The sequence below is a fragment of the Pituophis catenifer genome, unplaced genomic scaffold (genome assembly GCF_029215685.1).
Source record: "Pituophis catenifer annectens isolate HBS135680 unplaced genomic scaffold, rPitCat1.0.hap2 SCAF_2, whole genome shotgun sequence".
Classification (NCBI taxonomy): Eukaryota; Metazoa; Chordata; class Lepidosauria; order Squamata; family Colubridae; genus Pituophis; species Pituophis catenifer.
Window position 1 is genome coordinate 217,774,827 of NW_027256882.1, and position 27,217 is coordinate 217,802,043.

Here is a 27,217-nt window from a genome sequence, read left to right on the forward strand (position 1 = left end):
CTCTGGAGCCTAGAGATGGCAAAAAATGGGCCTACCAGGCCCACTGTGCCATCGCGTGCCAAAAGCGGGGGGAGCACAGGGGGGTTGTGCGCACATGCATGAGGGGGTGGGGTGCATTGAATTATGGGTGTGGGCATGCACACGACCCCCCCGCACTCCCCCCGCTCTTGGCACGCGACGGCAAAAGGGTTAGCCATCATTGTTCTAGCTTATGCATTGATACCAAACAAATGATAAATACCAGCACAAAATCCCTACCTGACAACATGTGTTGCTCCGACTGGGTTGAGTAAATATAATGAGTCAATGCCTACTATAGATGGCTTTCAACCCTACCTCCCATTGGTATATGCACCAAATTGCAACTATTCATTTTACATAGGTCCTTGAACTTTAGGATAGTGGCTTGGTGAGGACATCTTATTTCTTCTGCCAGACAGCAATATTTATATGCTATTAAAACTCTCATTGCGTTTATCTGTACCCTCGAGTTAGCTCAAATGATACATTAGACCACAACAATTTTTAAATCAAGGTACCTAAAATCAGTTGTAAAAATCCAGGAATTACTCCTATGAAATTGAAATTTCGTGATGTTCAGACTAGTTTTATTCACATTGCATTGTCTCCATTATCACAAGATCCGGATTTCTGACACTCCCTGCTAGCTTTTCACATGCAGAGTCAATGGGGAAGCCAGCAGGAAGTCTGAAATCAGTCTTGTTCCTACTGCTTTTTTGCCCATCTATGATCATTCCATTTATCTGTTTAGGTAAGTAAATATTGATTTATTATTGAAGCTCATTTGCTGCTGTAATTATTTTTCTGTTTATGATGTAGACTCTTCTGAAATGATCATGGGATTGTCCAGCATTGGGGTTAAAAAATATAGGGTAAGTCTAAAACGTAATGTTTATTCTGATAACATCAGTCTGTTCTACCTTTCTCTCAAAAGATGACCCCGGGGGTCAGAGTTGTTTTAACAATCCCTTTATGTTATACATCTTTTATATAATGGTTTTAAGCATCCATGTATTTTGTATGTCATCTAATCTCAGGGAAAGTAGAATATTGCTCTTGTTATCTTCATGTAGTTGGCTTTGGCTCATTGTTTCCAAAATCCAATGGTCGCTTATTAGCTATATCAGCTCTTCATATGCTTCAATTGCAGACATGCATTATGTTCAGGAAAGAAGGCAAACAATTATTAGTGTAACCAATAATTCCTCATGCATAATAGAATAAATTAGTAGATTTTCAATCCTCAATTTTAGCCCAGTCCATATAGTCTATAATTTGCAGGCAGTGTCAAACACTGTGTGTTTGTGTGCACATGTGTGTGCATACATTCCTTTGAGTAAATCTTTATTTGGGTAATTGCCTGGATTAGTCTCTGTAGTTTTCTCGGCAGGATTTTCAGAAGTGGTTTGCTATTTTCTTCTTTGGATTAAGAATGACTGGTACAAAATTGCCCAAATGGCTTCCAGTTTCTAGCCTGGTACCTTAACCACCACACCAAACTAGCTCTCTCTTGGTCAGTTACTACAATTCTTTGAAGGTATCTTCTATCTATCCTGTTGAATATTTTTCTATTCTATTCAAAGCTAAGAAGATATCCAGTTCTTTGACTTTTGTCACTTTGTGTAAGACGTTTATAATTAATTTATTTTAAAATTGGTGGCGCAGCAGACTAAAGCATTGTTAAGTAACACCAGCTGCCTGCAATTACTGCAAGTTCAAATCTCACCAGGCTCAAGGTTGACTCAGCCTTCCATCCTTTCGAGGTAGGTAAAATGAAGACCCGGTTTGTGGGAGCAATAAGCTGACTTTGTATAAAAATGAACACCGCTTGGGGGGGGCGAAAGCCCTATTAAGCAGGTATATACAAAAGTATGAAGGCTATTGCTTAACGCATTGTAAGCCTCCCTGAGTCTCCAGAAAAGGGCGGCATATAAATCGAACCAATAAATAAACAATAAATAAATAAATTTCATTCTTTAACTGTCGGCATTGCCTTTCCTTCCCAGTGCTTAGCAAGTACAATCCTCACGGATCAAACGTCCCAAATTGTTTTTCAGTTGATTCATCCATAATATCTAAAAGAAAAGCTTTTGGTTTTATTAATATTTGTATCTTAAGTATTTGCTGCATTATCATTATGTTTATCCAGAATGTTTTCACATACTTACAAAACCACCACATATGACAAAACGTGCCTGGATTTTGATTACATTTCCATCACTTGTTAGAAGTCCCTCTATACATTTTTGCTAATCTATCTGGAGTCAAACACTAACAATACACCATTTTATAAAAAATTACTTTCAAAGTATAATTCAAAATAAATTTTAATCCATTAGTCTACATTCTCCCATTTATCTAGCGTTATATTATACCCAAATTGTTTTGCCCATTTTGCCATGCAGTCTTTTACATATTGTCTTCCAAGTTCAGCTTGAATAATATTTTATATACTTTAGCAATCAAGTGGTCATCTCCAGAAGATAAATTGATATCTAATTCAGTTTTAACTCCTGTGAAAACAAAACATTTTGATCAAGTTTAAATCATTAAAAAAATTCTATAATAATTAAACCAGTCACCAAAAAAACCCTTCACTTACTAATTATCCACAATGCTGTCGTCATCTTTGGTTTGTTTTAACTGTTATTAATAATTAATAATATAAATAAATCAATATTTAAACTTTTTATCAGATTTTTCATTCGTCTCTTGTAATATGTCATGTAACATAGAGAACTTTTTCTCAAATACTTCCATAAGAAGCTTGGCACTGTGTTTGTCTGACTCACAGCTAGACACCTTTACTTTTCTCTTAGGAGGCATTTTACAAATGTACAGAATTCCTCTCTTACAGCCAGTTCTGGCAGCAGAGAAGCAAACAAGCATATACAGTTCTTTTTTCAAGGTCAGAGGGAAAATTCCAAGAGCAAAGCAACTGGCAAGGACAATAATGTTGATTTGCAAACTGAAGTGCAGAGTGGGGAAAAAATGAGAGAGTGCATACAGAATGCAATAAAAATACAATGAAGATATAAAATATTTTCAAATTGATAATTTGTACAGTCTTTTTGGTAAAAGTTCAATATGAATAGGTCATTAAATCATTCAGTAATTGAAGATGACTTGTTGCCATTTGCCTCTTCCGTATGGGGAGATAAGCTATTTTACCTCACACCTCCGGTACTATTAAATCAATTAATTAATATCAATTAACAAGGGAAAGTTTCACAGCCAGCAATTAACATGCAGAAAGAGAAGAAAAAAGAAAGTTTTGCAAAAAAGTGGGGTTGAAAGCAGAGGCGTTCTTCAAAAAAAAAGACTGGGCGGATAGGATGTGAGCCCTTCCTTTGGTTGAGATTACCAAGGAGATTAAACCCTCAGAATCTCACCTCCAGGCCAGGCAGGACAATCCAAGGACTTTCATGTTGATTTCGCATCACTCATTTTCTAATCCAGGAGTGAATAATCCTAAAAAGACCAGCTCCCAGCAACCAAACTAATGTAGATGAAGCGGGATCTGATAGATGACCACTGGATAACTTTTATTCACTCTATTCTAAAAAGCAGAAAATGCATCCGGTTGGAAAAAGTACAAACTCAGCCAAAATCCTTTTGATACCTTTAGGAGGCCTCTAAGTTGTCAGAAGATAGGAACATTCTAATGACATACAGCTTAAAGGTTGGTTAGGTCAAGGGTATCCACATGAGCTAGAAGTCGTTTATCAACAGAAGATAATTTGAATCTATGCTCCAGTAATTTACAGAAGAATTATGATTGTTTGGCAAGGATAATGTAAAACTTTAGTAATTAGGAAATGTCAATTAAATATAACAAATGTATATGACCATATAAACTGCTGAGTTAACAGAATCCTTTGTCTTAGAAATGTATAAAACCAGTTGTATCAGAATTCTCTCTTTGTTCAAAGCTTCATGTACAAAACTGGCTCTGAACCTTGCGCAATAAAACTGTCTCTGGCTGACCTAGGAATGTTGCTTTGTCCTCATCATTCCACAACAAAACCAGTCATTTGTCTAGCTAGCAGAGCAAAAAATGCACTGCTGGTCCAGAAACCATTTTCTGAGTGAGGTCCCATTATAAAATGGATTGTGATTCATAGGTATTTGTGGATTTGGGATGGTGTGGATCTGAAAAAATGCTTTGCAACTTTATGTACTGAATTCAGGTAGTCCTTAAGTTACGACCATAATGGAGTCCAACATTTCTGTTATTAACTGAGACACTGAGTTTTGCCCATTTTACCACTTTTCTTGCTACAGTTATTAAGTGAATCACTGCAGTGGATAAGTTAGTAACCTGTGTGTTAAGTGAATCTGGCTTCCCCATTGACTTTGCTTGTCAGAAGGTCGCAAAAGGGGATAACATGACCGCAGGACACTGCAACCGTCATAAATATGAGTCAGTTGCCAAGCATCTGAATTTTGATCACATGATAGGGACGCTGCAAAGGTGTGAAAAATGGTCATGTCACATTTTTTTGTGCCACTGTAACTTTGAATGGTCACTAAATGAACTGCAAGTTGAGGACTACCTGTATTATGATTTACCTGTCACACATGGGGACCACAATACACAAATGGCAGGATTTGCACATGTAACTTCATTTTGAGATAATCTCATTTTGGTGAGATGCTGTAACATCTAAGGTTACTTCTTCCAACCCACAATTTGGGAATCCCTTGTGTAACCAACTACAGGCATATTAGCTAATTTCAAATAAGTACTCGCTATGCTAATTCCGACTATATTCATTGCCCTGAGTGACTAATAACTTGATGTGGTGCAACAAGCCAACAATAGTGAAACTCCGTACAAGAAAATTGTGAGGAGATCCGTTTGTCTATAGTAGCAAAAAATAAAAATAAGTAAATTAGGCGTCTGGTAACATCTAGCATATTTTATTAAAAAATACAAACTTTTTAATAACTTTTGTTGGCAGGAAAAGATGCTGCCAGATTTTTTTTCTCTATAGGAAAATAATAGAAAAATATTGCTGGAGCTTTGGCTTGGGAAAGGAAGTTTCCTAGAAACGAGAAACCTATTATTATTATTTTTTAAAAAAGATAAATACCCTTTCAATTACGATCGCAGCTCCACCTCCCAGTTCAGGGGTCCTCAAACTTGTCAGCTTTAAGACTTGTGGACTTCAACTCCTAGAATTCTCCAGCCAGCTATGCTAGGTGGAGAATTCTGGGAGTTGAAGTCCACAAGTCTTAAAGCGGCCAAGTTTGAAGAACTCCGTCCTAGCTCGATTCCATCCTTTTTATAGCGTTATGTCTGTTTCCGCCTTCGTGCGTGACTCCGCCGCGGTGCATCATGGGAAATTCTTCCTTTCTTTCGGATTGGTCGAGAAGCCGCTGATCACGTGGAAGGGTCCTGGGTCCCGAGGACTCTGATTTGGTAATATTTTCCCCGTAATTCATAAAAGCCCGCCCCCCCCCCACCGCTTTCGATTTACAATTTGGCGGGTTAAACAAAATGGCGGCTCCGAGGGGTGTGCCGTTAACGGAATTTACTCCGGGGAGAATGTGAAGGCAGCCGTTGCCCGAAAGAAGCCGAGGGGTGAGGAGGGGGGGGGGGGAAGAGCTTCATTTGCACGGCTGGCCGTGAGACGGGCCTGTGGAGCTCCTTCCGTGGGTGTTGAGAGGTCTGGCGGCGTCGGAGAGATGAGCAACCCGTTCTCGCGTCCTGCTTGGGAGAAGGAGCACTTCTGGCTCTACCTCTTGGCTCTGGGCTTCGATCCCGCGGTAAACGCCGCTGCTGGGAAACTGTCGACTCACCTCCGGCTGGGCGTGTAAGTGGAGAGACGACGGGACGCTCTTCGATTTCCTTTTCAGCATCTGTATTGTCTGTTTTTTAGAGAAGTGGGAAGATTTTGCCCAGCAACTGGTAAAATACGGCAGTTTGTGCCCTTCGGTTATTTTATTTTTTATATAGTTATATAGTATAGTATATTATATAGTATATAGTTATACATATAGCTAATACATATTAGTTATAATATGTATTAGTTATGCCGGTATGTATAACTAATAAATAAAATAGCCAAAGGGCACAAGCTGCAGTATTTTACTATAACTAATACATATTAGTTATGTATTATATAACTATATGTATTATATTGTATAAATATAATGTATAAATACATTATATTGTATTTATGTGTTTTATCTCGTGGCTGTTCACTGCCCTGAGTCCTTCGGGAGAAGGGCGGTATAGAAATTTAATAAAATAAATAAAATAAATATTAGTTATAATATGTATTAGTTATATGTATACGTATGCATATAAATTCATAGGACCGGCTAACTCACAGCTGACTCCAGGTGGTTTACAACATTAAAAATCCACAACGTATATTTCGCTGTTATATTAATATAGTAATATTACTATCCTAAGTTCTGCTGTTATTAAACAAAGTTTTGCTATTCCTGTGATGGCTGGCAAGTGTTCTGTGTTAGGAATTTGGATTGGGCCAGGTTTGGGAAGCAAGCTGCTCCATTAATGTATTCCAGGTTGTCCTGGACTTACGACCACAATTAAACCCAAGATTTCTGTTGCTAAGCAAGACAGCTGTTGAATGAGTTTTGTCCCATTGTATGACCTTTCTTGCCACAGATATTAAGTGAATCACTACAGTTGTTAAGCTAGTAATACGGTTGTTAAGCTGAACCTGGCTTCCCCACTAACTTTGCTTGTCAGAAGATTGCAAATGGTGATGACATGACCCTGGGACACTGTAATGAGTCAGTTGCCAAATGTATGAATTTTAATTACTTGACAATGGGGATGCTGCAACAGTTGTAAGCATGATAAATGGTCATAAATCACTTTTTTCAGTGCTGTTGTAACTTCGAACAGTCACTAAACAATATGTTGTAAGTCAAGGACTACCTTTATTTCCCTTTTACCTCTGTTAAAAGCTATCCCTGCTGTGGGGAAAATGTTGCTTGCTATGAGTTTCTACCGGCTTGAAGGCCCATTATCAAAACCAGAAGTCCTCACTCTAGGTGATCGATTCCTTCATGAAGTTTCAGATTGTTCATCAATATCAACCTCCAAAGAAACATTGGTTATATGAAAATAATTTAATAAGTATTTAATAATACTAGGAATAAAATAACATGGCATGAGACTGGGTTAATTGAGGGACCACCTTTCCTTGATTTCATCCGTCTGTCCCACTAGATTGAACAGTATGGGTATGTTATGGGTCCTGTTTAAGGAGTTGTTATTCTGCTATATTTGGCAGGATCTAGGTAGCAGGCCTTTTCTGCTATTTCCCCCTGTATTGTGGAAGCTTCTTTTACCCCAAAATGAGGATGGCTTTATCACTTCTAGACTTCCAAAGATCCCTTAAGACTTGGTTTTTCCTGCAGGCCTGGAGACCTCTGGGGACAGGTGAACTAATGAAGTGGGTCCATTACTATTGACATCCCTTGTTTTGTTTTAACTTTTTAAAATATTGATAATTATTTTAGATATGTATTGTTTTAGTTTTGCCTAGAGTCGCTTGTGAGATGGATTACTATATAAATTAGATAAATAAAACTTAAGGTTCCATTTTCTGAAAGCTGACCATTCAATCCTGGGTAATAGCTTCCCACCAGCTTCATCATATTCAGAACGAGGGACTGGTGTGGAGCCGGTATGGAGGCCTGGAAAGATTGACTTTCCATCATTTATTGACAACTTGTTAATCCCTAGCCATTTTAACACACTTGGATAACCCCATTGACCCTTGGGGATTGATATTGACCACTTTGGGTAACCTTGATCAAAACCATCCCTGCTATTACTTATATTGGGTGATCTCGTTTCCACATTTAAAACAAATCATGATGATGTAATGTTGGTGATGTAGAATTTATTTTAAACTATAAACCTGAGAATAAATGTTTGCTCAAAGATGCATTACTTTGAGAATTAATATTAGCCAAACCTTGTTGATATAGGAGTATCATGTAGAATTTTCCTATTCAAAATTAAACAGATTTTTCTTCCTGCATTGTACTGTAATTATGAAATAACTTAGATGTCACTGTGTGTGATTGAACTACAATTTTAGTCAGATCTGGAAAATATGAACTGTTTTTAGTATAAATTTACTACTCTTGAGTGTTTATAGAAAACTAATTTAGGAACAAGTGGCATTTGGCAGAGCATTTAAACTGGTGCCCATTTATATTAACCTGTGATTCATAGTAAGATGCAGTCATTCTCTTCAAAAGAAACCAATCTTTTCTGAAGACTGTGTGTATAGAATTGTGAATGCAGGATATTGAGTTTCTACATGTAATGATAGTATATAGCAGGAATACCGCTAGGGAAAAAAGTCAGTCCAGTTAATTATCCTATAATTGCATATGGAGTAATTATTTTTTAAACTTTTTTTTAAGGAACTTGTTTGATAAACCAAACAAAGATGCATTTCACATTGTTGCATGGTTCTTGTTTTCAAAGCTGGACCAGTCACATTGTAATGAGGTTTTTAGGTGAGTGTAACATTTAATAAAATATACTTTATTATTTAGTCTTTCTTAAAGTTAGTTACCAAGTCCATAACAAACTAAAATTATGATTATTAGGACTTGAGCAATCTTGCTGTACTACTTTCCTCACTGGAGGAGGTTGTTAGAATGATTCGCTCATGGCTCATCAAAATATTGTTGTCATTCTTTTATACCATGATGCCTCCTCCTTCCCCCAAAACATTCATATTTACAGTGCCATCCTATTTTATAACTTGTATTGAAGTGGAACTGAAAGTATGAATGTTGGAAATTGTAATGTTGAAGATCCTTTTGCTGCTCCAAAAAAGCAAAGAACTATGGTCAGAAGGAGGAGCTCCACTCTGATGCCGGAAGTCTTGCTGGAAGCCTTTATTAAAGAGAAATTCTGTATCAATGATCCAGCCTTGTTAGAACTATTTTAGAACTACAGCACAATGATGTATAAGTATTTATCTTGTTGATAAGAAGCTTCTACAGTAAAAACTAAGTCAATATGCAATAACGCAAACACAAATGTAGTTAAACTTTGTCAGGACTATTTTGTATTGCTCAGCTACCTTAAAACTATGGTTCCTTGCACGTTTATTGAAATTGTTCTCTTTCCTTTCCTTTGGAATGGAAAGATTTTGCTATCCTCCCACAGACAAAAAGGCAGACTCTGAATTCAGGAAGCAGTGTTATGAATGGCTAAAAAGGATATCAGTAAGTATTGGTAAGAATGAAAAGGTGTCCATATATTTGCCTTATATGTTTTAATATATATTTTAAGGTTGTCTTTGAAAGACTATCTCTAAAATTTGTCATTGATGTTGCTTGATTTCTTACTACTATTACTGTTGTTTCTTTTTTATTTTAATTTGATTTATATGCCGCTCTTCTCCGGAGACTCAGGGTGGCTTACAATGCGTTAAGCAATAGCCTTCATACTTTTGTATATTTATAGAAAATCATCTTATTGCCCCCATAATCTGGGTCCTCATTTTACCTACCTTAGAAAGGATGGAAGGCTGAGTCAACTTCAGCTCATTTTCTTAGGCAAAATGATGTCTTTTAGACACTTAGGACTAAAGCTCCTATTAGTTTCAGAACGAATGGCATCAAGAATTCTGAAAGCGATAACTAGAGAATAATTTGTTCTTGTTGCCAAAACTTTTTCAAGTATAATATTATACAAGTATTAACCAGAAAAAAGTAACTCAAACAGAAAGCTAAGTAACATTCAAAGGAGACAAAGTATACCAGAGTATGAAGTATGGAAGGGTCTCCTCTTTTTTTTTTCATTCTCTTTAAAGGTCTTGTCTCCGCAGACCTGAAGATAGTTGATCAATAAAACTACTTGCCATCAATCCTTAATATCTTGTTATAGTCATCTTGAGACTCATTTGTGTTCTGTGAAATACAGTATTCAGAGCTTGTTGGATAATATTAGTAAACAGTGAATGCAAGCTAATTGTATTTGAGCGAAACCAAAGCTATTCTTTTAGCATGCCAGGCAATTAAGATAATAGGAAAAGAATTTATGAAACATCCTTTTTGGCCCAGGGATGCTTATATAGTTGCTTTAACTTCTTCAGGCCTCTGATGTCTAACAAGCTAATCATAATTATTAGCCACATTTCAGTGTGCTGGTTTTATTGCTTAAAGAGAACTCTAACTTCTTTTGAACTTAATGGAAGTTGATACTATCAATTACAGTTCACTTGTGCATTTTTAAATCCCTAGGATGAATGTGGAAACAGTTTCCCTTCAGTTGTTGCCTCATTATTTCTTTCTCCTGGTGGACCCAAATTCATTCATCTAATGTTCCACTTTGCAAGATACGTTATAATGCATCATATTAAAGTAGACTCTCTAGGTAAGCAATCATGATTTACTATATTGTTTTGTGGGGAAACAAAATTTTGGAATTTACTTTTTTTATGGGAAATTCATGCTAGTGAGGAACTTCCTCACATAAAGCCACCTATTTCAGAAGATTTTAAATAAAGATCGTTGCAAGCAAAGAGTGTTTGATGGAATCCATCCAGCATTCTGTTGCAAGTACAAGATGTTGGGGATCATCAGCAGTGATGAAAAAGTTTCTTCTCACCTTTTTCATTTTTCATTCACTTAATTCAAATTAGCTAAACTCAATTCTAAACTCGCTCCGAGTGGTTCACAGTGTAATAAACAATAAAAATAGAGAACAACCTGATCACTTTATTAAAAAAATCAACAAAAATATATTGAACAAAATACCAATAAATACCAATAAAATTATAACTAAATTTATTATTAATTAACAATAATTAAAATACTAATAAATTACCACCTTACAAGTCCAATTTAAAGTTTTGATCATGACCTTTAAAGCTCTATGTTACATTGGTCTAGTTTACTTATAGAACTATCTTCGCCCATTACATCGATCTGTCCCATCTGGTCAAGTAGGGAAGGCATGTTTCGAACCCCCTCAGTCGAAGAATTTCAACTGGCAGGGTTCAGGAAGAGAACCCTTCCTGCCCTTTGGAAAATTCTCTCCCCAGAGGCGAAGCTGGCACCCCATTCTTCTGGCCTTTCTGAAATGTCCAAGGACCTGTCTTTGCCCCCTTTCTTGGGTCTCACAAAGGAACACAAGGTCAGGGGTCTGGTTAGCACCCTCCCCCTGCTTTATGATTAACTTTTTATATTGAATTTTAACTATATTTGCCTCTTAACTAAATGTTAGACATTGTTTTGGTTTTAAAATTTCACTTGTATACCACCCAGAATCTCTCTGTGAGGGATATGTGTATTTTCTAAATACAATAAATAAAATACAATAAAGGTGAAAAGATATTGGTGTTTTCCTATGCTTATCACTACAAGATAGTCCAAGATGTCAGCTTTTGCCTATATTTGGTCAGACCAGCTATGAGTCCTTCCTTCGATGGTGCTTCCTTCGATGGTGTCTCTTCTGACACTTGATTTATCTGAGTTCCTAGATAAATCAAGGTGCACACCTGGGATTGGCACACAGAGAAAAGTTGCATGCAGGTGGTATAGTCCAAGGACCCAACCATCTGCATAATTCCAGCCAATAATTATGACCCTATTGCAGAACCCTTGCTAAGTATAATATATTGAATTTAATTGCAGCCTGAACACTACAATTTTAAGTTTAAAAAGCAAAAAAATGATGAAATAAATGATTTAAGTTATATTGGCACACTTACACAGTTCATAATTTTCAAATATTGAAAGGGCTTTGAACCTGATAATAGTAATATTTTTGAAAAAATAATGGATAGGGTCATATGACAAAATCTAGTGAAAAAACAAATACCTGTAACATTAAATTATTCAAAAGCAAAAATGAATATATGGTTCTCTAATGAGTTGTTCAAATTAATGCAACTAACTACAGCTTTACCTGATGCCTGCTTGTGTGTTTGTTTTTATGGCACCAGATTTAAAGATTAGCTACTTCCGGAGCAAAATTGTATAGTGGAAGGGGCTCTGACAGAATGTAATTTGTCAACTTTAGCTTTGTATCATCTATGGAATTTTCCTGTGCAGCAGGCTATTCTCATGGATTCATTGCAGGAAACGTTCAGAGGTGGGACAAAATACCAAAGGGTTTTAAAAATTTGAAATAAACTTTGTTCATTGAAGTAGTCCTGGATACATTCTGAGATTATCACACTATGTAGATAGATGTGGTTGTCCTGATCTCATGCTTTCAACATAGTCCTCCTTCTACCCAGCTTTTCCGCCTCTTGCTTGATTGAGAGGTTTGGATGTCTTAAAATACTGCTACCTTTTGGCGGTGGTTCAGTTCATATTTCCCAATGTAGATTTTGGAATCATTTTGTGTAGGTGCTGGCATACCCTACCCAGAAGCGGTGAACTTAAGAACCCCAGACTTGAATATGGCTGTTGCAAAATATCAAGTGGCATTTAACAGATTTTCACAATGTCTACAGAAGGAAGATTTAATGATTCAAGAACTTCAGAAAAAAGCACTGTAAGTAAAGTAGCTACAAATGTGATCTGTAGATTATAAAGTTGTAGGCAAGATGTTGAATGTAACAAAGCAGAATAGTTTGGTAGGTAAGAGTATATTTTAGATTGTTCTTTTACTTGCTGATATTGAAAACAATATTTGATAATGAAAAATTCAATTCATAATTTGAATTGATGTCAATAGTTATTAATTGATAATATTTCATAGGGTTTTTTTCATCCACAGAATTTAACTGTGGCTTGCTTTTTTTGTACACAGGCTTTTTACTAAGCAAATCAGAGATTTAAGATATGGAAATGTGGATCTGGACAAACGATTGCAAAAGCAAGTAATATTTTATTAGAAATGTATTTTACAGCTTATTTACATTTGTGTTGTTTTCCTGTTTTCTTAACAGTAATACTATGTAGACTTATATACTGTCTTATATATTAGTGCTTTACATCACTTTCTGGGTGGGTTACAATGTCAGCATTATTTGCATATTGTCTCCAACTATCTGCATCCTCATTTTATCGACGTTGAAAGGCTGAGTCAACCTTGAGCCCTGTCAGGATCAAACTCCAGACTGTGGGCAGTTTGCCTACAATAACCGCACTTAACCACTGTGCCACCAGGGCTTAATAATAAAATATTAAGAATGTAATTCCTATAAGATAAATATGACAGTCTAGAAAGTAAGGGTAACAGAGGTTTTAAATGTGATTCTCTATTTATATGTTTGCTGTTGCTATTCTATTAATTATCAGAAAAATAAGAACAGTTACAATGTAAACATTGTTATCTTTAATAACTGGTTTTTTTTTTTGTTTGTTTGTTTGTTTGTTTCTCACTGTTTGGGTAGAATGGGGAAAAAAGTTGATTCTGGCCAGATTAATACCACAGAAAGAATTGAAAAGGTGAGTATCTGTCAACAGATTTTCAATAATCTACATCTAACATTTATTTACATAATTGCACTTTTTTTCCCTTGCTTGCTGAAAAATCTTTTTTTTTTTTTCCCCCTTCTAAAGGTTCGCTATTTATGGGCAACAGTAATGGAAACGCTGACATTTTTGCAAAAAGAAAGAGAAATAGTGGATTCAGTAGTAAAAGGTCATGTTGATCAGTATACATTAGATGGCACAAGTGTTTCTGTTAGCATTCCACGGCCTCTGCTTCAAAAAGTAGAAAAAGAAATGTATAAAGTAAGTTTCTTGGTATCTGTGCTTCTATTCAGATAGTCAATATTTGTAGAATATTGTTCTGCTTCTTGCTGTCCCTTGATTAATTCATTGAAATCGATGGGCTGATGTTATGATTGGTTAAAATGAGGGAGATTAATTTGAGACATTGTTAGATTATAATAAATTTTTTTTAAAAAACTTGAATACTTCCCAGATAGCATTTAAAGTACATTGTTGGTAGTTGCAACTAATCCAAAATAAGCTCATTTTGATTCCTGTAAAATTAAAAGATTTAGGAGTATTTGTCCTGTTTGTATAGCCAAAATATATGTTCTTCGCAACTATTTGGACACAAAAGGGATTTTTTAAGGTCAAAAGTTTAAATTCAGAAACCAATTCCTTATGACAAATAACAGACAAATACATAAAAACCGGATGGTTAAATTTGGTTTAAAAAGTCTCTTAATGATAAAAAGTCTCTTAAGAGCCTTGGTAGTACAGTGGTCTAAAGCACCCTGTTATTAAGACAGCTGCCTGCAATTACTGCAGATTCGAATCTTGCCAAGGTTGACTCAGCCTTCCATCCTTTCTAAGGTAGGTAAATTGAGGACCCAGTTGTGGGGGCAATAAGCTGACTTTGTATAAAATATGCAAAAGAATGAAGGCTATTGCTTAGCGCATTGTAAGCCGCCCTGAGTCTCCGGAGAAGGGCGGCATATAAATAAAAAAAAAATTTTTTTTTTTAAAAAAAGGGAAAATGTGTAAAGTGCATTTTATTTAGCTTGTAATAGGCCTTTTCATAAGATACATTTTAAAAGGTACGGTTTCCTGACTCCCTGTAACCATATGGTTTCAGTGCAGATATAAGAAGAATTAAATACCTAAGAATGACAGCAATCGCCAGATTTGCTTACTTTTATCTTAAAGCTAAAACTATTCAAACAAGCATTACAAAAGCAATGATTTTTGTGAAGTAGACAAATTTAAGTTAATCTGAGGCAAAATAGTACTAACCAGTACTTCCTTGTCATTCTGGAATTTTGCTCATGTTCCAGCAGAAGGGCTTGATAAACCAAACACAAGTTTAAAAAAATCATGGGGCCATTTGTGAGAATAATAATTAAAAAATAATAAAATAATAATAATAACAACAATTTGTGAGAATAGTGTGTGCAATTTTATGCCCTGTGTTAGACATTGCACACACAATTGTGCTCTTCATTCAGTATATGCTAATCAATTTTTTTTCTTTATTTTAAAGTTTCCTATAGGGAATGTGTATGAAGAGGGAAAACTGAACATGTTAACCATTATCCAATTACTAACCAAAGCCTTGGAGTTATTGTTGCATGAGCGTCGGCATGTTGACAAGAAAGGATTCAAAGTAGACCTTCAGGATCTTGAAGGAAACACCAGATTCCAGAATGAGACTTTATTGGGGCTGAAGTCACTGAGGTAAGTTCAGAGGTCTCTGTTCTGTGGATTCCGGAGCCTTCCAAACAAACCTTTTAATAAAGTTATGGAATAATATAGAATTACTTATCCAATTAAGATGTGACAATTTGGTTTAATAAACCATTATGTTTCTGCAACATGCATCTTACTATTGTGTATTTTAATTCAGTCCATACAGGATTACTTAACATAAATAATACCTCAATCTGATCCAAGCAAATTATCCATAATTTATTGATCCTAGTTTATTGGGCATCAGCTGCCTGGTATCAACGTTAGAGAAAATCTTACGCTTTAACACTCTTTATAAGCTTAAGGTTGTGTTGGAAGAAAGGAAAAACCATATGGATATAGTACTCATTTTAGTCTGATTATGTAAACAAAACTCTGGAATTCTCTCACTTGTATATTATGGAAAGTTGTTCATAACATCCCTATGAAGATACACCAAGAACTATTTTCAGGTTCATGTTATTAAAGTGCAGTTAATTCTAATAAACACATTTTTCGATTGCCAGTTTGTGAGAAATATTCTTGTCAAATTTCTGTTGGGGGAAAAAAATCTTATGATCTTTAATGGACTATTAAATATATTTAAGGACAAGCTTTGCTGGTTGCCATTTAGAATCTTTACAGCATTTATTAATTAATTTATGATTAGGTGCAATATGCATCCTGTGGTTTTCTTTTTCCTGGGAAACATGGACTGTGGCAATGTTGTAACTACAGTAATTTTTTAAAAACTTTTCAGAGCCAGTGGTTTGTGTGATATGTCAAATACTGCCAGTATGTCAGCAGAATACATAAATTTTGTCTCCCTATTGTAACTAAATATTGTAACTCTAGATACGCTGTACAGTAGTGTTTTTCAATCTCAGGAATTTCAAGGCACAGTATGTGGGATTCTGGCAGAAGTCCAGACCTATGGCAGTTAAAATCCTCAGATTTTAAAGTTTCTGAGGTTGAGAAACACTGCTGAAGAGGATTAGAATCCAGAGGTGATTTGGAGTACATACAGATTTTGGAAAATTCCATTGCAGAAATAATGTCACTTTCTTAATACTAAATGCAATCTGCTGTGCTTTTATAATGAAACAAATGTATTTGAGCAAATGCTTTCATTTGTAAAATTTTTGATTCAGCTAAAATGTTCTAATATTCTTGTTAATAATTTTCCCATAGGCAAAAATTAAAATGTGATGATCATATTTCAGTAACTCAATCAATTGCTGAAAAACAATTGGAATGGCACTTGAAGTGGAAAAATCGTCTTGGCCAGTCACCTTTTCGTTTAATTAAGGATCCAAATCCTGTAAGTATATGCTTAGTAGGTAATGTATTGAGCAAGAAGGAATATATTCATTTTGAGGATATTTGCAGTGTATAATCTGCAAAAAGACTTTAAAAGTCCCAGTAGGCATGTCCCTGTGCTCCATATGAATTATAGGTAAACACAGTTCTATGAACTTTAATACCATAATTGTTTATTTCATGGTATACATGAATTAATTATGGTATTAAAGATCTTAGAACTCATGTCATCTGGTATATGGTAGCTTAAAATTGGTTAAAAGCATAACAGTGAAGGAACTAAAGACAAAACACAGCAGATATCAAAACCAAAATAACAGAGGTTGATCATTTCATATTACATTCATGAACTTCCATTTACGGATGGACTAATCCCATGCTCTCACCGAGTACCGGGGACAGAGGTGGGTTTCAGCAGGTTCTGACCAGTTCTGGAGAACTGGTAGCGGAAATTTTGAGTAGTTCAGAGAACTGGTAGTGGAAATTTTGAGTAGTTTGGAGAACTGGTAAATATCACCTCTGGCTGGGCCCGCCCCAATCTATTCTCTGCCTCCCGAGTCCCAGCTGATCGGGAGGAAATGGAGATTTTGCAGTATCCTTTCCCTGGAGTAGGGTAGGAATTGAGATTTTACAGTATCCTTCCCTTGGAGTGGGGTGGGAATGGAGATTTTACAGTATCCTTCCCCTGCCATGCCCACCATGCCATGCCACGCCCACCACGCCACGCCTACAGAACTAGTAGTAAATTTTTTTGAATCCCACCACTGACCATGGGCAAAAAACATGTTTTCGGGTCCCTATGAATGGTCAATCTTGGGAATATTGCTGCATAGGGCAAACACTGCAAAAGAGAATTGATGCCTTCTGGACCTCACCAGATGGCACTGTTTCATCCAGAAGCCAAATTTATTATCCCCTAATCATAGGGGCGTGGTGGCTCAGTGGCTAAGGAGCTGAGCTTGCCGATCAGAAGGTCGGCAGTTCAGTTCGAATCCCTAGTGCCGCGTAACGGGGTGAGATCCTGTTACTTGTCCCAGCTTCTGCCAACCTAGCAGTTCGAAAGCACTTAAAAAATGCAAGTAGAAAAATAGGGACCACCTTTGGTGGGAAAATAACAGCATTCCATGCTCATTTGGCGTTTAGTCATGCCGGCCACATGACCATGGAGACGTCTTTGGACAGTGCTGGCTCTTTGTCTTTGAAACGGAGATGAGCACCGCCCCCTAGACTCAGGAACGAATAGCACATATGTGTGAGGGGAAACTTTACCTTTTTAATCATATACATTTATAAAATAAATCCTATCATTATTTTTATCTGTAAACTAAAATTAAAGGACAATCTTTTGAACTTAGAATAGGCTGGCTTTGTACCTTATTTTATTTGTGCATGTGTATTTGAATTGCAAACATTTCAATATATTATTATTATTATTATTTTTAAAGGCACTTGATTTGTTACCCGCTATGTCTCCTCTTTCTTTTACTCCGGCTACTGAAGAAGCTTATAAAAGGAGTGTCTTCTGTCAATATCCTGCATTAATTCCAGGTAAATACTAAGATTCTTTACAAATCTATCCCTATGACCTTTAGTATATAAATATTATATGCAGCCTTTCTGACATAGCACTATGTTCATTTAAAGAGCGATACAGGTAGTCCTTGACTTACAATCAGGTGTTGTAATAACAATTTGCGATCATGACAACCACAGAAGGGATGGTTTATGACTCATTAAGCACTTCTGGACATCATAAAATGTCACACCGTTCTTAGTACCATGGCTGCATTTCGAATACATTTATGTTCGCATTTATGACCAGCTACCAAGTGCCCTGCGATCATGTGGTCACCCTTTGCAATCCTGTTTCACCAACTTCCTAGAATTTTTTTAGAGTATCAATAGAGGCGATCCTGTTGACATTCCGTACTTGGAATTTCAAAAGACAAAGGTTCCCATCAAATTTAGCCATCGTGGGTTAAAAGTACCTACCATTTTATGAATTAGTAACAGTATAAAAGCAAAACCAAAAAAATAGGAACATGTGGACAAAGAAATGGAAGCCCCTTAAAGATGTGAGTTTGGGACTGTTCTTTTTCCTTTGTTAGTGATCTTGCTTAGTGATAAGCAATAAATTTGCTGAGTTTGTCGATTAAGCCAAATCACTCGGGTTCATAAAAAGCTCCAGAATGATTTCTTTAAACAAGAAAAACAGTTAAGTGGCAAACATATACTTTAATTTAAAGAAGTGTGAAATGATTTACGTGGAACACCTCCTCTTAACTTCACGTATATACTGATGGGATTGAGCTGTCTATAATAAATTACTTGGTCACACTGATAGCTCAATGAAAGTGTGGCAGCTGCGAGAAAAGTGAATGTCATGCTAGGGATTATTAAACAAGGGAATAGTAAGTACATTTCTGGAAAAAGATATAATAGATTTGGGAAAAGAGGATTGTCAAATTGATCAGGATAAAAAGTTTAGAATTTGGGGGATTCTTAAATTAGAAAAAAAGATAACTGACTAGTAGATGATTATAGGGTATAAAATAACATGGTAAAAGTAAAGTAAAGATAAATTTCCTTTCTTAAAACACTAGGACTGATAGTTATCCAATGAAGCTAATTGGAAGGTGATTTAAAACACATGATAGTACTGCTTCACATAATATATAATTAATCTGTCAAATGAATATGTTTACTTAACAACACTGGCATTTGCTTAATGACCACTCCAAAAAAGGCCAGGAAATTAGTTCTGGTCATGTGGGTATATCAGTTTATGACTTAACAAATTACAACTGTAATTCTGGGCTCAATTTTGGTTGTAAGTTGAGGACTTGTGATAGGAATATGTACCTGCAGTAGCAGAAGGGGAGGATTTTGTCAACTCGGAGAGTTCCCAGGAAGAGACCCAGATCAAGACACTGTGCAGTCCAGAACTGGAGGAGGGAAGAGGTGCAGGGAAATGACAACCTAGAACCTCTCCAGTTATATCTAGTATCTTGGAAAGTGATAGCTTTAGTTTGACAAGATTGTGTCTATTAGTGTAGGCAAATAAAGAATTGGATTTGATTAGATTTCACTGTCTCATCTCTGGAGTGGGGCCTGATAAGACTACTGGTAAATACAACAATATTTCCTTAGAACTAGTGATAAGGTAAATATTTATATTATTAACTAAACACAATTCTTGATTCCCTTTTAAAAAATGTATTTAGTTTCGACCAAAAAAAATGTTCTGGCAGATGAATTTGTAACAGTTGGGAAGACACTGGGAAATGAAGATTATTCAACAAAGACAGTCACAGAAAGGTATGATTTTAATATGTCCTTATATAGAATAGTAGCATATATTAACATTGTATAAATAACTTGGGACCATGCCTTATAAAGAAACAGAATGTATATTTAGATTATATGTGATTCTCTAAATCAGTGGGTCTCAACCTTCCTAATGCCGCGACCCTTTAATACAGTTCCTCATGTTGTGGTGACCCCCCAACCATAAAATTATTCCTAAAACCATTGAAAATATGTGTTTTCGGATGGTCTTAGGTGACCCCTGTGAAAGGGTCGTTCAACCCCCAAAGGGGTCCCGACCCACAGGTTGAGAACCACTGCTCTAAATGGAAACAGCTAAATACATCTGTATTACAACATAAAAATAAAATTTAAAGTGTACCTCTGCAAAGTGTTAAAACTAGATATTGGTTTTATATTTTTTTTCTTCATCTTTTTTCTTGGGTCCAAGAGATGGAAATTTCTACTACTAGTTAACTCTGATAAGTTATCTTATTATTGTCAACATAGTTTTGAAATTGTGTGCAGGAATCATTGCTAACACATTTTTTGTATGTTTATATTCCTGATATATGCATATAACTTGCATGCATGGGAGGCTGATACTCAAGTAGAGAAAAGCTTTGCTCTAATTGTCACAAGCTCTCCCTATAACAACGTTGCCTTTTGATGACCGGGATGAATTGAGAGAAATTGTAACGGACAGATACGGGGCATACAGGGTTCAGCGGCTGTACAAGTACATGATTTTAACAATGTACATCTAATAATAAGGCTTTCTTATATTTTTAGGACCTTGAAAGTTGCTACACACTCTGAAAAGGTAACCCACCATTTTCATTGGTCCTAATAGAATCTTATATTGGTTCTTATATGGTTGACCCATCTTTTCTTGGGACCCATGAATACTAGATATGCGATAAAAATTAAAATGCAGTTGTTGCAAATATAAAATATTGGTCTACCCCTGAAAGTTCAACTTTTTTTTTTGTCCGTCAGACATCAAATGTTGAAACTCCCAAGAGGACTGATAATTCGCTGTTTCAAATCTTAGAGAATAAAGGAAGAAATTCTAGACGAATAGAAAGTGGGAAGAAAAGACAAACTGATTCAGTTAGAACACCTTCATCAGCTAAAAAAGGAGATCCTTTAAAGAAAGCCCAAGAACAGCTGGCTGAAGAGGTAAAGAGTATGTTAAAAGAGATAAACATTAGTAATTACATAATCTGAAGTTCTTTGAGGATACTCATTTACATAAAAAGCAGAGATAGCTTGAGTGGCTATAAGTAAAAATTAAAAATCCAGAGTTTATATTAGACAAGTGAATGCAATAAGGATAACATCTTTATGTTATTAAAATTTTAGAATATTATGTGGTATTCACTGCTGGTTAACTACTTGCAGAACAATCTGCTGGAGAAACATACTTTCCCCAGCATCTCTCATCCTCTTTCAGAGGGTTGAAAACAGCCCAGAGCATATTTGAGTGTTCAAGTGAAAATCCCTTTTCATGCAGAATCTGGTAGTGTCATATTGTTTATTGCCTGTAGTCTCTTTAAGTTATACTGGTTTGCTTTACATTGACTGTAATGTTTAATTTTCCTTCAGTATTCATATCATTTTTTATTATGCATTATCTAGTCGCTCTATAAATAATAAAGCAGGTGCCGAAATTAAGAGAAACTCAGGATAGGAAGAATATATGCCAATGAAGGGGGCAAAAGGCAGGTTAATTTCCAAGGGTAGTGTCAAAACGCTGGGGAAATCCAGAGATTCAGGCAGTTCAAAATGAATATAAAGATTTATTGCAAGTTTAAGCTCTCTACAAGAATCTGACCAACTGGCCATTATGGGAAAATGGGCAGGAGATAAGAGGGGCATTCAAGATAGGCTGGACTTAGATCTCTTGCAGGCATGAAGGGACTTACGATGCCTTTGACACCTCCATCCCCCCCTTGGCTCAGCCTGGTCATCTTCTACAGGTAGCATGTTTCAGCAGTGTACTGGTAGCTGTGGCTCGTCTCTTAAGTATGTTATATTTTCTTGCAGGTGGCAGATGTAGTAATATCTGATTCACCCCAGAACACTGGGAAGGATGTAGGGGATCTGATCAGTACCTTATTCTCAAATCCTTTCTTAACAAGGAAACAGATTCCACGGACTCCAGAAAATCTGAGTGAGTATCCTTTAACAATACACTGCAGTACATTCACTCATCCTGTAATTGATAGAGCTTTACAGTTTCTGAGGTTATGATTTTGTTTATGGTTATGGAACTTGGTATATATTCAAACAATACAGCACAGTAAAGCTCAGAATGAAGGCTCCAATGAACCACTTTTGAAACTTGGCATAATTCTACTGCCTATGCTTTTTCACATTTTGTTTATTTATTTTTACTGTTACTTTTGTGAACTACTCTGTTTTTCTGTTTTTGTCTGTCGCCTCTTTCTTTGCTTATCACTGTCGGGAATTAAAGCACACTCAAAAGACCAACTAATGTCAGCAATATATCTATTCGTATGATAAGCTTCTTATAGATCCCCTATATGTTAGCTATTGTTATATTGCTGGTGGACTCTCTAAAATATAAAACTGTAGGCTAAGCAACTTCTAGTGGATTGGTACATGGGAGCTGCAGTGCTTTACTCTCCTTCCCTTCTTTCCTGCCAAAAAGCCCTGTCTTCAGATATTTGTTATATTATCCTATTGGATCACAGAAGGAAAGACCTACTAGAAGACAAAGTATGCCACTTAACAAAGAAACCTTTTTCTCAAAATGTCTATGGAGATCTTAATCATCCAGGTCATGGTTGTCTCAAAGGTCCTTTTTTTTTTTTTTTGAAAAAGGCAACTGGACTGTTTTTTTCCTTGGAGAAGAAGGAGATCAAGAAAATGTTTCGCTTCTCATCCAAGAAGCTGCATCAGTTGTGACTGGATGATGGCGAATGGAAGGATTGTGTCTTTTTTTTGTAGTCATCTGGTCGTTAGCACTCTCTCTGAGAGCTGTTGTGACCACTTGGGGGTTCAGGGTGCAATCGGGGTGCAATAGTGGTGCATATCTGTAGCTTGGGTGTAGTGTGAGAGTGAAGGTTCATTCTCCGAGCTTGTGGGTTGGTTTCTGAATGTTTCATTACTAGACTAAGTAACATCTTCAGTGGAGTTTAGGGGATGTCTGTGTTCTTCTGTTTATAAGATGACTCATCACAAGACTCTTACTTGACTCACCCAAGTGAGTGCTTATAAACAGAAGAACACTGACATCCCCTAAACTCCACTGAAGACATTACCTAGCCTGGTAACGAAACATTTGGAAACCAGTCCACAAGCCCAGAGAACAAACCTTCACCCTTATCAGAATCAGAGTGCCATTGGTTGTGGGATCTTCTTGGAACTGCTGAAAGGATTGTGTTGTAGACAGGAGATAGGTGGTGTTTTCTTCCTCTCCTTCTGTTGAGGGAGGGCTGTTCAATTCTAACATAGATGGCCTACTCCTTTACCCCGCTTTAAACCAGGGGTCCTCCTTATCCAAACTGTGGACAAAAGATTTTATATTTAATCCACGTTATACTGCTCTAATATATATATTAGAGCACTATAACGTGGATTAAATATATATATATTTAAGCATATATATACATATACATATACATATACATATACATATACATATACATATACATATACATATACATATAGATACATACACATATATACATACACACCCCAAGGGAATGTTTTCTCTTAGACTAGTTTCAAAGGTGGTGTGTAGAATGAAGAAGTATATTTTTAGAAAGAAAATTACAGTAGTGTACTTAATCTTTTTATCACTCATTTTCAGTTACTGAAATTAGAAGCTCATGGAAAAAGGCTATTGAAACCGAACCACCTTCAAGTGAAGCATTGCATCATTCCGAAGCCACAGAACAGTTATCGCAGGATACAGTTCCTGATTTTAGGCACCGTTTAAGTTCAAGTTTGACATTGTTTATGTCACCTTATATATCCGACGCAGCAGAATTTCCCTTTTTAGATGTGGAGCCCCCAAGTAGTTTGCAGCAAGGGATTACTGATGAATTGCTGAGCCACCAAGAGGCTCTTAGGCCGCTGGATGAAATGATTTGCAAGAAAGAATGGTCCCTTGCTGCTCCAGACCAAGTGGAAAACCCAGAACCAGTCTTCCAGACTTTAAATAAAAGTGTGCATAAGGTGAGCTGTGGCTCTAGCAACCATACTGGATCAGAGACTTTGTTACACAATGTGGGTCAGAATTCTACAATGTGTACAACTTTGTTGCAGGATGCTTCTCAAGCAATTAGCAGTACCGGTTCGGATAGCCATGATGGTATCCAGCTAGGTATACTTCAAGAAACCCTCCCAGAAGAAGGAGGATCTATCAGTCTTAATAGCATCCATGATTTGGACTTTGATGACTCAGGGGGAGAAAACTCTAGAGACAGCAAATCTACGACGGATTATCTGTCAGGAAACGAGTGCACATTAGATTTCCAGTCCATTCTCAATCGGTACGAAGCACTGAAAAAGACTCTACTTGATCACCCGCTGGATCCCGGAAAGCGAATGCCAAGGTGCAGATCAGCATTTAACCTCAGTCCAACGAGCTTGGAAACGAAGGATGTGCTTAGCTCTTTGGGAAAACCTTACGCGTCTGATGCAGAACTTGCCAAGAAATCATCACACCCGAGTCATCTTGAAAGAAGGAATACCTTCTCCCCTTTAGTGGCATTTTCTCCGCTGCGGCCGAGAGAGAGGAGAGACATGCAGGACCGAGGAGATGTATTTAACAAACGGAAAGGTTAGTGCATCTCTCAAACTGTAGGTGGAATTGCAACCCAAATTCTGGGTGTTGGGGAAATAGCCACATTTTTTAATGTGTGACTTTGGAGCACCCTCTTAAGTGGAAAGAGATGCTGCTAGTGCAGAATACAAGTGATGGTGCAGTAGTCAATGCATAAAGAAACGAATAGTTGTGCAAAATAGCCTACGTTCAAAGCGGAGTGGAGAAGCTGCACGTGTAATTGATCATGTCCAAGTATCTTCCTCGTTTATACTATTGCCCAAATCCATGGTGGCTCGAGTGCTGTGCCAGCGAAAACTGGCTTCTGAGCTCCGTTTTTGCCTGTAACATCCTCCTGCAAGTGAAAACAGAGCTCGCGAGGGCCGCCCTTGCGAGCTCCGTTTTCCCTGGCAGAGGCACCACAGGCTGGTCCTTCACTGTTTTCAGGGTGGCCCTGCGGGCCAGATCTAAATACCCCACAGGCCGGATCCTGTCCCCAGACCTTGAATTTGACACCCTGTCCTATACAATTCCAGACAAATGGCTGTCCAATCTCTACTTAAAAACCTGCAATGTTGGAGCACCCACAATTTCTGAAGGCAAGTCATGCCACTGATCGTTCTTATTGTCAGTAAATTTCTCCTAAGTTCTAGGTTGCTTCTTTCCTTGATTAGTTTCCATCCATTGCTTCTTGTCCTGCCTTCAAGTGCTTTGGAGAATAGGTTGAACTCCTCTTCTTTGTGGCAGCGCCTTAAATATTGGAACACTGCTATCATGTCACCCCCTAGTCCTTCTTTTCACTAGACTAGCTAATTTTATTGTATTTAGTTAGGGCTTTGGCATGAGATGCTTCTTAAGGGAAATGGTTTATTAATGGAGAAGCCTATCCCTGAATTTAAAATACATTTTTAGATAATGGCTATATTGCCTTCATAGAATTAAAATTCTAACCACCGCAGTGGTTAGTGTCTGTGAAAATAATCTCTCTGTACTTGATGGTTGGAGATTTCCATGGAGGTTCTTTTACAATAAGATTTTTACCTTGTGCACAACCTACATACCTGGCTAAAAAAAACTATTTTAAAATGATATGTTTCTCTTTCAGAAAAATAATTTGAAGATGGATACAAAAGAACCCACAACTGCAAAAATGAAGCCATCCCATGGTTTTATAATCATGATGCACTGACTTGAATAGAATACTTCATGAGATAAAAGTGTTTTTGCAAACCTCAACCTTTAATGTTAGTGTTAGCTAATCCCGACTATAGGCTTCTTGCACAGTTCTATTAACTTGGATAATTTTGTATTATCAGTGATCGAAACAATACAGATGAATTGAGGTCTTTTAAGAATAGTCACAGAAGACCTTTACGTGTTAAAGAAACAGCAATAAAATGTCTTATCTAAGTTTACGATAGCATATTTTGTTCAGATTTTGGAAGATAAAATCTTGTCTGACTCCTCAGGAAACCTACAGATGACGTGCCTGGGTAAACAATTGTGTAAATCAAATGTCTTTGAATATTTCACGTTTTGTCCATTAAGAAGCATTTTAAGAATAAATTGAATGATTGGTGTAGATCAGCCCTTGTAGATTGTGTCCAACAGTGTCTATTTTGCAATGGAATAGAGAGAGTAGTCTAGTGAAACAAGGAATTATTCCCTGTGTAATCCCCTCATCTATTCTGGAGATTTGGGAATCCTGTAGAACAGTGTTTCTCAACCTTACCAATTTTAAGATGGGTGGACTTCAACAAGCTGGCTGGGGAATTCTGGGAGTTGAAGTACACCCATCTTAAAGTTGCCAAGGTTGAGAAACACTGTTATAGAACATAGTTGGATACATATGGAAGGAGAAAGGGAAGCATGGGAGAAATAAATCTCGCAAGATATTCTAAAAGAAATAGTCATAGAAAATGAAGATGTAACAATACTCATCAGTCACTTATGTGAATATGTCTTAGCTTTATAATCCAGTAACGTAGGGAAAAGGTACATAGGAAGATGCTGGGTTTTAGTTCTTCACTTTTATCCCAAGTATTAGATATTAGTTGATGGATAACAAAAGCAAAAATGTAGTATAACTGGATTTTTAAAGACTTTAAGGTTAGGAATGAGGAGGGGATAATGTTGGAATTCAAGCATCTGAACATAACTTCTGATTGTCTTACAAACTAATATTTGTCTTAAGTATTTATTTAAAATATGCATTTTTAAAACAATACTATAATAAACTTTTCTTGGGAAAATCTTCTGACTGTACATTTATTTTCCCTGCTTCAATTCTTTTCGGAAGCCAAATATATAGAAGACATCTGACTTATTATACCCGTTTGCTTATTTCGCTCCTAATGAGAAATCGTTTTTATGTGATGCTGAGTGAGCCAGCATCAATTTCCTATTATCGGGAAACTATTGTTAGGATCAGTTTGCTTGCAATACTATTTTGTTTAGTCTGTTCACTTATTGTGCTGTACAAGAAATTTTGAACTTGCTATTCTACATGGTGGTTCTCTTGCAGACTTCTTATTGAAAATCAGGGCCTAAAGACTTTATCACATCAAGCACTTTGGTTCTAGTTACAATGAGCCGTGTTGATGTGAATTCAGAGAAAAATAAATTTTATGGGGATGT

General features: G+C 36.6%; 1 protein-coding gene and 1 non-coding gene across 2 annotated transcripts; both read left to right on the forward strand.

Moving 5' to 3' along the window:
* Nucleotides 1–5,662: 5,662 nt before the first annotated feature.
* On the forward strand, nt 5,663–26,832 carry HAUS6 (HAUS augmin like complex subunit 6). The gene is made up of 17 exons (XM_070938588.1): nt 5,663–5,840; nt 8,446–8,541; nt 9,183–9,261; nt 10,282–10,414; nt 12,397–12,544; nt 12,803–12,868; nt 13,389–13,443; nt 13,558–13,731; nt 14,972–15,165; nt 16,348–16,477; nt 17,922–18,024; nt 19,701–19,794; nt 20,575–20,605; nt 20,782–20,964; nt 21,832–21,958; nt 23,624–24,598; nt 25,686–26,832. Exons 1-17 carry the CDS (start codon nt 5,713–5,715, stop codon nt 25,691–25,693), a joined length of 2,724 nt encoding a protein of 907 aa, XP_070794689.1. The 5' UTR covers nt 5,663–5,712; the 3' UTR covers nt 25,694–26,832.
* LOC139313487 (small Cajal body-specific RNA 8) lies at nt 20,375–20,505 on the forward strand. The gene has a single exon (XR_011600097.1). It is a non-coding gene; the product is annotated as a small Cajal body-specific RNA 8 (non-coding RNA).
* Nucleotides 26,833–27,217: the final 385 nt, after the last annotated feature.

Coding starts and splice junctions, on each gene's coding strand:
- HAUS6 (XM_070938588.1), top strand. CDS start 5,713: ATGAGCAACCCGTTCTCGCGTCCTGCTTGGGAGAAGGAGCACTTCTGG. Junction 15,166..16,347: donor TTGGGGCTGAAGTCACTGAG/GTAAGTTCAGAG, acceptor ATTTTCCCATAG/GCAAAAATTAAAATGTGATG. Junction 20,606..20,781: donor TTGCTACACACTCTGAAAAG/GTAACCCACCAT, acceptor TTTGTCCGTCAG/ACATCAAATGTTGAAACTCC.